The 12,720-nt window shown below is 33.3% G+C and overlaps 1 protein-coding gene across 1 annotated transcript in view; it reads left to right on the top strand.

Moving 5' to 3' along the window:
• Positions 1–6,728: 6,728 nt before the first annotated feature.
• LOC129232805 (elongation factor 1-alpha) overlaps positions 6,729–12,720 on the top strand; it is a 52,456-nt gene continuing 46,464 nt past the window's right edge. The window contains exons 1-2 of the mRNA XM_054866906.1: positions 6,729–6,844; positions 8,648–8,822. Of these exons, the coding sequence (XP_054722881.1) occupies positions 8,679–8,822 (144 nt within the window). The 5' untranslated portion in view covers positions 6,729–6,844; positions 8,648–8,678. The remainder of the gene's footprint in view (positions 6,845–8,647; positions 8,823–12,720) is intronic.

The raw sequence follows: 12,720 nt of genomic DNA, 5'->3' as shown, positions 1-12,720 counted from the left end.
CAAGCCTTTTTTTTATTTATGTCTATTTGGTGACCATCAAGCCTTTTTTTTTCTTTAATTTGTATCTATTTGGTGACCACCAAGCCTTTTTTTTAAATTTGTGTCTATTTGGTGACCACCAAGCCTTTTTTTTTATTTGTGTCTATTTGGTGACCACCAAGCCTTTTTTTTTAATTTGTGTCTATTTGTTGACCACCAAGCCTTTTTTTTTTAATTTGTGTCTATTTGGTGACCACCAAGCCTTTTTTTTTTTAATTTGTGTCTATTTGGTGACCACCAAGCCAGAGAGGGTCAATAGAGAAAAAAGTAGTCAGTATGCTTTCCCTTGAAGCAGATAGCTGAACTTTTTGAGAGCACAAGATGTATTCAAATTGATGTGATCAACTCAATGAGATTTATTTTTATCATTTATCATTCTTGGAAAAAAGAAAAAAAAGTTTTCAAAGGATGCCAGTAATTTCCTTTCACCAGATCATTCATTATGAACAGTTTCCCCTGGTTTAATTGGATTGACTAGTTGTTTTAATGATTCTGGAGCATTTTACGCAGGGCTGCAGAATTGGGGGGTGGGAGGATCAACCAACTCCAGGAAATTTAGAGCCTTTACTTTGACTCCTTTACCGCAAAAACTGGCAGAGTTACGTACGTTGAGACAAATTGACCGACTCCGACTCTTTGAATATTGTTAAAGGTTTTGGTGCAGCTTCAACTTTCTTGAAAGGACAACACAGTTCTTGAGAAAAAAAACACAGGAGCTTTATTTACATTATGTACAGGTAAGATCGTTGACAACTGCTAAATGAATCATCAGCAATGAAACAAATATCAATCAACACTGTAAACTCAACGGTGACACACGTATTTACATCCAAATACGAAAAACAAGACAGCAAAATGCCTCGCAATAAACAGAGCCAATACACTCTCAGTACGAATTCTCAATCGAGACTGACTTTTTATCACGCGGGACGGCTATTTATACACATCGAAAGAGAACTCTCAAATATTCCACAAGATTCCCGAAAATCGTAGACTGTTATTTTATTTCTTTTCCATTCACAAATTTTATCATTCAGAAATGAGGGGACGTATACTTCAGCCGAATGTACGGGGGCTGTCTATTCATGACAAGAAACTATTTACAGGTTACTTTACTAAAAATATTTTAGATGACAGATAATTTAACAAACACCAAATTTAGCTAGATCTCGACAAATTAATCACAAAAATAATTACTATTTACAGAATTTGTAACAATATTAAACCCTTTATCTCAAAATCAATTTGAATCTCATTCCACAGCCCTGATTTTACAGCACAGTTGGTGCATATCCATTTTGAAAACATTTTAATGACAAAAATAAATTAAATTTGTTACATATATTTTCTTTTAAGCCTGATTGTTGAACACTCGTAACTTGACGCCTTTATTTTTGAGGCTGATCATGCAACCTATGCAGCTGTATGCAGGGCCGTATTTGAAAGTGTGGAGGCCCCGGGGCAACAAAGGAGTGGAGGCCCCTAATCAGGGTTCCAAAAGATCATATTTTTGAAAATATCCGATACTTTGATATATATCCGAATATTTTGATAGATATGTATACAGTCGAACCTGTCTATCTCAAATTTTACGGGAGAGAAGAAAAATTCGAGATATAAAGGTTTCGAGACACAGAGGTTTTGATAAAAGTTCTAAAAATAAGTTATTGGAGCAATGACTCGAAAGTAAAACTTTGGAAAAAATTTCACTAATCAACAATGTCCCCATCCTCTCAGTTTCCGAATGGATATAATTGCTGGAAAACTTGTTTCTTGTACATAAAGTTTTAATTCTGGAGGATTATGTGACTGCTAATATTAAGAAAAATGCTTTCTGTCTCTAAATTCCAGTTAATAAAGATCGTTGGGGATCGAATTCAAGAAAGACACTTTAGTCGAAATTCGAGACATACAGGTTTTCAGAAAGTTTCATTCGAGACAAACATGGGGGGAAACATTGAATTAATACTTTATGTCCAGGGAAAATGAAAAACTTCGACATAGAGAGGTTTTCGAGATAGGCAGGTTCGAGATAAACAGGTTCGACTGTATATCTGATATTTTCGATTTAAAAAAATTCCATTCAAGTCATTTCGTCAAATGATTTTTAAATTTTTGAGCTCAAGAAGCGAGACGTTGTAAGGATGACCTGCAAAGTTAACCATTTTTCGGATTTTTTTTTTTTTACTTACTTTATTTCTCTTTAACTCATAGGTACAAGTTACAAATTAAATGAATAAAAAAAATATATTGCCACTGAAATGCTCGATCAAATAAAAAATGGATAGTAAATCGACACTTGCAATCAGGGCTTTCTGATATATCAATAATAATATTATTTTGGTGCAAGCATTCTTTGTAGAAATACAAAAAAAAAGTCTGGGAGGAAAAACGTAAAATTTGTGGACCCGTCATAGTTAGGATATTTTGTAAAAATTTAATTGTGGGGGCCCCTTTGTTGTGGAGGCCCTGGAGCAGTAGCCCCACCTGCCCTCCCCTAAATCTAGCCCTGGCTGTATAATGCAGGTCAGTCAACAAGGTGGGTCGATTGCCCTCTGGTTTTGAATTAATGTTTTTATACATCAGTGGGTGTTTTTTTTTTCAGATAAAATTTCCATTTAAAATTCTCCCTTAGTGCCCCCCCCCCCTCCAAAGAAAAATCAAAATGAAGGACCAGCAGCAATGTTGAATTTTAAACATTTATTTCTGTAATTTCGTATGACTTGTTCAAATGTCGTAAAACTATCAATACTAAAATTAAATAAATCACTTAGTTGTAGAGCATAAAAATTATTTCCTCTTTCATGTGTCTAAGTGTATCTTATTCATTGAATAAATTGTAACTTCAGGATATCATTTGTGAGACTGGATTATTAGAAAAATTAAAGGGAGGCAGGACAATTTATTTATGAAACATGCTGATGTGTGCATCACATAACTTCCTTATACTCCAATTTAATGTCCTTTTCTCATTATTGGCAGTTTTAATGTGATTCAATTGTTTACTCTCTAAATATCACCAACAGTGGCCAAATTAAAACCAGATTTTTAAAAAAAATAAATGAATAAAAAAATTTAAAAAATCGCCAAATTTGTTGCCAAGTTGGAGACAAAATTTGGCGACCAAAAGACTCAAAAGACTGGCAATATATCGCCAAGTGTCTGCCAAATTATAACACAACTTGAGTTTACATCGAAATTAACAATGATTTCCCCCCAAAAAGGGGCAAAAGACCCCCTTTGGAGCATCTGAATTTAACCAAAAAAAGAGGGGCACAACGAGACCCCACTAGGAGTCTAAGTACCAAATTTCAACTTTCTACGACCTTCCGTTCTTGAGCCAAATTATTAAACCCGGATTAAAACCAGATTTAAAATTTAAAAAATCGCCAAATTTGTCATCCACTTGGCAACCAAAAGACTGGCAATATATCGCCAAGTGTCCGCCAAATTATAACACCACTTGAGTTTACATCGATATTAACAATGATTTCCCCCCAAAAAATTGGCAAAAGACCCCCTTTTGAGCATCCGAATGCAACCAAAAAGGAAGGTGCACAACGAGACCCCACTAGGAGTCTACGTACCAAACTTCAACTTTCTAGGACATTCCATTCTTGAGTTATGCAACATGCATACACACATACATACGTACATACAGACATCACGAAAAATCTCGTTGTAATCAAGGCCCAATACAGGCTGATTTTGCTACCGTTTTTCAGTACCTTCACAAAAATCTTCTTTTGAAATCGGTACTTTCACAAAAACATCAAAAATTTCACAAATTCGCATTTTAAAATATAAAAATTGTTTCTCTGTTTAAAACAAAATTTACTCATGAAATAAAATTCTAAGCAGGTTTATATGAACAATCGCTTAAATAGCAACCTTTTTGTGGTATTTTAACTCCTTTTTAGCTGTTTCTCGCCAAAGTGTATTTATGCAATAGTATCGCAATCTTTCAACATCTGTTTTGGGAAACCGTTTTTCTCATCATTTCCTATATTGTACACAGTACATAACCCATTCAGCTGAAATGACGATGATATTTTTCGTACTTTTTAGGTTTTTAGCTCCCTTCCCCTCCCCGAAAAACGAAATCTGTTAAAAATAATACTCGATGACATTTACACTTTTCAAACTAAAATTTCACTTGTTCTACTTTTCTTTTACAAAAATTAGAATGCCTCTAAAATTTCAAAAAAAAAAAAAAAAAAACAATGCTGATAAAAAAAAAAGACTCCCAAAAATAGAATGATGCAATACTTTCACAAAAATAGGTAGCGAGAAAAAAATCCTGGATTGGCCCCTGGTAATTAACTCAGGGATCGTCAAAATGGATATTTCGATTGTCTGTAGGTTCCTAGGCACATATCCACATGTGGTCGGGTTGAAAAAAAAAACTCAACATTCATTCGGGGGTGAGCAAAATAGAAATTAAGGCCGATTTTTGGGTGAAAATTTTTTCGCGAATACAATACTTCCTTTTTTGTAAAAGGAAGTAAAAAAGGGAAGCACAGTCATGAAAAGTACACAAAGCACCGCCTCAAGACATTTCAACGTATATCAAAAAAAAATTACGCCTTTTAAAAGAAAAAGTAATTATGGATTGTTTCGCATATTTCGGGGTATTAATTAGTACAGCAAACAGCTACAGTGAAACCTGTGTAAGTTGACCACTTGCGGTGCTGTGCTTTGGTGGTCAACTTATAGAGGGTAATAATAAAAACTTTTTTTTTTGTCATTTCTTGTCCCATTATTTATTTTTTAACTGATTGGAATACTTGAAACTCACTTTCATTGTTTAACATTGCTTTAAAACAATAAGAAAATGTTTTTAAAATATTTTTAGAGATTATTTACCAGAATAACGAGTAAAGTAATATACAAGTTTTAAATTTCTGTGAATCTATCAAAAAAAAAAAAAAAAGCCTCATTGCTTATTGTTAATATCAAGTAGTTTTTATTGCTTATAAAAACTACTTGATATTAACAATTCCTGAAAATTCATAAGTTGAAAGTGACTCAAATTCTTCATTTGATTTTTTTCTTGTACATTTGTAACCATGGTAATCTACTTTTCAACAAAATAACTCCTTATTGAAGTTAGGCTCATTTTCTGGGACTTAACAGTAGCCCAATGTTTTTCGATGGAAACATAAATATTCATAGGTTTTTCTAAAATGTCTGGTTTCTTATTTGAGGCATAACTTATAAAGCTTTTGCTTTTGCCTAGTGGTCAACTTACAGAGGGTTTTTTACAGTACTTCAAACCAAAGCTGGTGTATATTAGTGGTCAAGATAAACAGGTGGTCAAGATAGAGAGGTGGTCAAGTTACAGAGGTTTTCCTTCATTATATAAGATAGGACTAATTCCGTTCCTGACAAAAGCGGTCAACTTATATAGGTGGTCAACTTACAAAGGTGGTCAACTTTACAGGTTTTACTACTACTTAGTAATTGAATTATCAATTTTGAAAGAAAAATCTCTATAACATTAAACGAGACATAAAAATGTATCGCAAGGCATGAAATATTGACAACCAAATTCTGAAAATTCTGCCAGAAAATAGCCGTGATACAAAAAATAAGAGAAATAGTTGTTTTGTTTACGTCAGGATGGAATGACAAATTAGGAAGTGAATTTAAATGTTACCTATGTCCTCTTCGAACGGCAAAGTCCTTAATTTTAACATTTCGAGATTGTTATTTAAAAACTGCGCCTGCCATAGAATAATTTTAGATTTCACAAAATCGAGCTAAATTCTCGGATTTTGACACAGGTAAACACAAAACTGCACGAAAACATTGAAGAAAAAAAAGAATTGCATCATGTGCTCGCGGATATGATGACACTTTTGAGCAAAGTTCAATTTTGAGTTAAAAATATATATTTTTATTTTAAAATCAACCAAAACCAGAAATAGCAGAAAAACAATGACAAGCCGAAATTTTCGTTGATTTGTGAATCGGGAGTTTTTTTAAATGTCGATCCCGGTCAAGTTCATGAAGACGATTTTTGAAAATAGCTTCGAAAGGCAAAATTAAGGTCGTGAAAATTTTTCTTCCTTTTATTCATGATTAAAAATTCAATAAAAAATGAATTTCTGTCTAAAATTTATATTATGGTTGAGTTCGATGAGCGACCGGTAGCTCACCGGTTGAAATAATGACGTCAAATAATGACGTCACCTCCAATGCTTTAGCATTAGCTGACGTCACTAGCTGTGACGTCACAATTAGACGGTCGCTACCGGTTGAGCTCGTCGAACGTAAGCTATGTAACCAGGGTTACCAACTTAGGGTTTTCCCCCTAAATTTAGGGGAAAAATTTTAGAATGGGATTTTTTTAGGGGGATAAAAGTTTTAGGGGTAAATTTAGGGGTTTAAATTTTAGGGTTTTATCAGGTAAAAAGGCTTTTCTTTTACCGTTGGAAACGTAATTTTGCGATTGTTTCATTCATTTTTTTTACTTACATAGTCTTATTTTTGAGCCTTTATAGTCCATGGTTTTGATCAGAAATGACATAAAAATGATACAAATGCCTTTACTCACTCAGCAGCGAAAAACAGCAGTGCTCACGTGACCTTTTAACCCCATGTATGAAGTCACAGGCAAAGAATCACGTGACTTTTTGACGTCATTTAGGGTTTTTATGATTTGAGTTTAGGGGGAACATTTTTAGGAATTGGCAACAACTGTAGATGTGACGTCACGACCGTCGGTTATCACGTGACCTCCGCCTCCTCTAATTTCTCTGCCTTTTTCTGCCGAGCGTGTAAAGGAGAACTCTCTGACTCGGTAAGTTCCAAATCCATCTCCCATCCTTTTTAAAAATTAACATTTTCTCTTAAATTTACTCTCAATTAAAAGTTAGCAAATCAAACTTTAAAACGTAATCAATATTTCCGTCATTTTATTCGATTCTTAGCAGGGTGGAACTCGGGTTTCACGATGCCGGCATAGTGCCTTCGATCCTCTTGTCAATTTTATTCCATGTACTGAGATATTTCTTTCTATGATTTTAAATTTTCAATTTTTGTGTCATTTGTCCCTCGTGCAGTGATTTCCTGGTGTAATTGTCAAAATTTCCGGAAGTTATTGATTCTCCTACCGGCTTATCGTGTCCGCCATATTTGCTCGTAAAATTCTTCCTTTGGAACGCTTTAAAAATAGGTCTTTATACTCGACTGTGAGAACATATTTTGATATATTTTTGCTATTTGTGTCGTGTATTAGTTATATTATCCAAAGTAAAATTCTGAAGATGGCACGTGTTGTGATTCGGCGACTTCCTGAATGTTCTATACCTGTTCGATTTCGTGTTCTTCTAAACAAAGATATCTTGATTTTTATGGGGATTAACCCGGTATTTAGAAGCTAACACCGAATGTACAAATGGTTTGATAGTACCGATAAGTTCGAGATATTTTGAATTGTTACGCCCCGTTAAGTTCGGAAAATCAAAACCGGCATTGTTCAGCCATACCATCAGAAATCTCATCGATGCTTGATTTGAAGGCACGGTTTACTAAAACACTCGGTATAATCCGGTTACAACAAATTTGCTCGTAATAAGAGATTCGGTGTAATGGACATTAAGCAACAATGTAATTGAAAAAAAATCGGGGCTAAAAATTAGAGACGTACCGAGTACTCTGTACTCGGCTAATACCGAGTAGTTTCAAAAAATTAAATATTGTCCAAGACATATTAAAATTTATAAAAAAAAGCTCAAGCATGTATAATATTCTGCAATCATTTACAATTCAAATTAGGTTTCCAGAATAATGAAGTTTGTAATGCTTCAATGGTATAAATCCTTATTTTAATGTCCCCGAAGTTCATAAAGCTTGATTATTAAAAATTATGCAAAAAAGGTATGTATAGAAAATATGGAATTTTTATATTAAAAAGATTTTTGCTACAAAGAAAGTTATAAGAAATATAAAAATTCCTTTGCTCTTGAAAAATAAGAGATAAAACAACGTTAAAAGCACAGTGCAGGAACACTGCAGACACGTGTTTTGGCGATACAAGGAATCCCTTTTTCAATGCAGAAAATGGGAGCTCGTAGATATAAAGCATTCGACAAGAGTTTGGATTTTTTTGTTGAATGTCTTTACATTCTTTAGCTCACATTTTATGCACTGAAAAAGACATTCCTTGTAACGCAGAAATACTACATGTCTGCAGTGTTCCTGCACATTTGTTTTATTTGCTTTTAAAAATTATTTATGTTTGGCGAACTAGAACTATTATAATAGATTGGTATAATTTGTTTTAATTCTAGCTTGATTATTCATACCTTTTATTTATTTTCAATTTTAAATATAGTTTTTATGTAAAATTTTTGCTGTATAAATAAAATTTTTAGATAATGCGTAGCTAAATTTCAGCAGGAATTCAGTTTAAAAATGTATTATATGGATAAGGAGGTCTATAGAACTATTCCAATAAGTTCAAAATTAATCACATGTGTGTCTTTTCTTCTTAAAACATAATTGGTACTTGGTAACTCGGTATGTCTCTAAAAAAAGAGAATGCTATAGATAAGATTTGATAGTTAAAATGTTTTTTTTTTTTTTTCATTTTGATTTGTAGACTTTTAATTAACTGGACGTCCTGAGCAATCATGCCTAAGGAAAAGACTCATATCAACATCGTGGTCATCGGTCACGTAGATTCCGGTAAGAGTACCACCACCGGACATCTCATCTACAAATGCGGCGGCATCGACAAAAGGACCATCGAGAAGTTCGAGAAGGAAGCCCAAGAGGTGAGTCCATCGAAATAAAATACAGTAAAACCTGTGAATGACCACCTGTTTAAGTCAAGGTTGGCAAAAACCCGGGTTTTTTATAAAAAGCCCATGGACCCAGGGTTTTTTGGGTTTTTTCAGTAAAACCCAAAAAAACTAGCTGGGTTTTTTAAAAGAAATGTTTTTTGTCTTTTTAGGGAAAATGGGGTAGTAGCATATTGTAGCGTAACTATGGACAAAGCACAAAAACTGTCTTGGGGCCTTGTTTGGGGTAGTGTACTTACAAATAACGTGCATGGATTCAATATTACTCTGTACAACAGTTGAATTAACGATGCACTGTATCAAGGGCTTATATGAGGGAGGAGCCAGGGCTCCCTCCAAAATCTGGGGAAATTTTTTATTAAAGGTATTTATTTTTGGTTTAATTGCTCACAAATAATTTCCAAACTTTTAGCTACAAAAAAAAGAATAAATAAGTCAGGGTTGGCAAAAACCTGGGTTTTTTAAAAAGCCCATGGACCCAGGGTTTTTTTAAATAAAACCAAAAAAACCAAACTAAAGCTAGGTTTTTTAAAATAAATGGTTTGGGGTACTTGTAGCATAGCATAGTGTAGCGTAAGTATATGGACAAAGCACAAAAATTGTCTTGGGGTAAAAAAAAAGCTGGAAAATTCAGCGTTTTCTAAAGAATAATAAAAAAGACAACAAAACCCAAGAATGGCGAAGTTTCTGATTTTTTTTTAGTTTCCATGATTATCAACAGTTAAGGCAGTTACTTCTCGAGTGATAAAATCTATTGTTCTTTTGTAATTACTACATTTTTTTTTTTCATTTTACTTTATTGTATTTCATTTTGTTATGCAAAACTATTGTTGAACCTCAAGTAGTTTAAATCCTTTTTTACTGAATTCCAGCTTAATCAAGACATTTCTTTGAATTTTATGTTGCCTGTTTTTCTATTGCTGTGTACAGAGTAAAAAATATTAAACTTTTTCGTAAGAGAATGAAAATACTGTACATCCTTTTCTGTTTCCTGTCCGACCGTTTGAAAATCTATTAGTTTCTAAAAAATATACCTTGTTTATTCGAGATGTGTGACGTGTTGGTTTGCAGAAAATAATTCACATGAAAGCCTTTTAGCTAGAGGAGTTTCCTCTGTACAGTCTACAAATATTGAGAAAACGTGACAGGACTTAGTCAAGATTATTTGAGTTATTTATTGACCAGTTAAAGAGAAAAGTTAAATATATTTATTTAAAATCTTTGAAGTATTTGTTTTAGTGCTGCTAAGAGTTAAGAAATACTATTAAAGTTCAAAATTCATTTTTTATGTCCATTGTCTGGTGAAGAACAAATAAAATTTAAATTGTGAAAGTATTTAAATTAATTTTTTAAAAAACTCGAAAGTGGGCTAAATAATGGGTTTTTCCAAAAAAAACCCACTGGGTCCAATCCGGCCAACCCTGGTTTAAGTTGACCACTGAAGTAGTCGCCTCAAGTGGTCAATTTACACAGGTTTATCAGTACCGAAAAAACTTCCTGTGTTACATTTCTTATGATTTTTTAAATAAAACATTTTTGTATGCTATTATAGGGTCATTCCATGTCAAATCCACTCGCTGATTCATACTCGATGTCTTAGATTCAGGGTTCGTACGGGTCATGGAAATCCTGGAAAGTCATGGAAAAAAAATAAGCAAATTTCAGACCTGGAAAAGTCATGGAAAATTGAAATTTTCATTGAAAGTCATGGAAATTTATTTCAAGTCATGGAAAAATGTCCTGGATAAAGAGAAAGTAACAGTAACTAAAAGAGCATTACAAATCTTGAGTGATTTAACAGTATAGCACATAAAAGCTATTAAAAGTGGAAAATTGAACGATCCAAAAATCAAATTTGAATTTTGAAATCTCATTGCATCTACTTCTGTTGCAGCTGCTAGCCATTTTTTGCGATGTGATTTTACTTCCTGGACATCACTTATTTTGAATTTTCTGTTATTTTCAACACTTCTTATGTTTCATATTATGTAGTAGCAAAATTTCACGTTCTTAGTTTTGACACGCCCACTCAAAAAAAAAAAAAGCAATTCAATTGCATGCGAGTTCGACTCCATCACTCGTAAGGACTTAATTATGAAATTTATCATTATTTATCTTAATTTGCTGAACGTTTTAGAAAATAAAGATCTTAAGTCAGCCGATAGAATACAGAAAAAGAGGAATTCTAATGCTCTAAAACAGTAGTGCCCAACATACGGCACGCAAAACTAATCCATGCGACCCACTGCTACATTCAATGTCGGGAATTAAACGTGTTCTAGAATTTCTAGACATATTAATTTATATGCATTTGAAAATATGCAAATTTGTAAACAAAACAAATATACTTTGGAATCAGAAGATTGATTCATTACTGAATGGTTTTTTCAAAAAAGATCTGGCTTAGAAACATAAAGAACTAAACTATGTGGCTTTACTTTAAAGAACCAAAATACTGTCAAGTTGCATGGATGCTTAAAGGCACTGTTGGACACTAAAAGGTAACTTTTGAAGCAAATTTATTGAAACTTAGTGATGTCTCATTCAACTTTTATCCCATTCAATATCATTCAGCCTGATTTTTAAAAAAATATTTGACTTTTTAAGCATCATCATATTCACTTCACTGCATTTTTACTTTACTTAAATTTATATGATGAAGACAAATAAGAATAGTTTAGATTTTTAAGTGTGCACTTATATTTTTTTCCATTATGAGTTAGTGCTTCAATGAGGCTGTGGCATTCATATAGACATTTTGCTAATGCTCATTTCCAAATATTACCAAGTTTGAGATTAAATAGTGCTATTCTCTTCGTTTAACGAGGTCATGAAAATTTTCATTGAAGTCATGAAAAAGTCTTGGAAAAGTCATGGAATTTTTTCATCCAAATAGAGTATGAACCCTGTAGATTTTCACGATATTTGTTATGCGGTAACATATCATAGACTTATGAAAAAATACCAAATTTCAGTTATGTAGCACCATTATTATATTTAAAGTTTTATTAATTTTTCCTGTTTTCTCGCCTTTGGATGCCTTTAGGCTGGAAACCAGGAATGATATATACCTAGAAGTGGTCTCATTTTAAAGCTGTTGAATGGGGCTTTAATATGATATGCCACAAGATGGGGGGTTACAATTTTGTGAAAATTTTAAATTAAATTTTAAAATTTCTCCAAACGTGGCAGTTTTAAAATTTCCAAAAAGTTATCAAAAACAGTTTGTTAAATTTTTATACATGTAGCAAAATGGCTTAATGGGATCAGGAGATATAGGACTTTAGAAAAGCAGGTTTTGTGAAAAATACCGTATTTAGTATGGTTTATTTTGAACAGTTCATTGAATGAAACAAGCAGTGAAATTACAATGAAACAAGCAGTGGCTATTTTACAATTTTTAATGGAGACTGGTCACATACACTAGAGGTATCCCCCTAAGAGCAAGGGCGCACCCCCCCCCCCCCCTAAATATTTTAAACCCCTTCATCTCCAAAAAAAAGCAAAAGCCTCCCCAAAAGTGAAAAATACCTCACAAAACATCCTCCCTTAAAATTTTAGCGGTACCAGCCCCCCCCCCCCCCCCCCCCCCCCGGGGAACGGGTTACAATTTCAAAAATTTTTTAATTTTTTGAAATTGTAACCCCTACTTTGTGGCACATCATTTTAAAGCACCATTAAACAGCTTTAAAATGAGACCACTCCCAGGTTCATATCATCACTGGTTGCCAGCCTGCAGGCATCTCTAAAGGTGCCAAAATATGAACTTTTTGAAAAAAAATTCAATTTTTAAAAATTAATAACTTTAAAAATTGCTACATAACTGAATTTTTTCCCCCTCCATAAGTCTGATATATGGCTGCATGCCGAA

Source organism: Uloborus diversus, unplaced genomic scaffold, assembly GCF_026930045.1.
Source record: "Uloborus diversus isolate 005 unplaced genomic scaffold, Udiv.v.3.1 scaffold_14, whole genome shotgun sequence".
NCBI lineage: Eukaryota > Metazoa > Arthropoda > Arachnida > Araneae > Uloboridae > Uloborus > Uloborus diversus.
The sequence above is the reverse complement of the archived record's forward strand: the minus strand, read 5'-3'. Positions and strand labels throughout refer to the sequence as shown.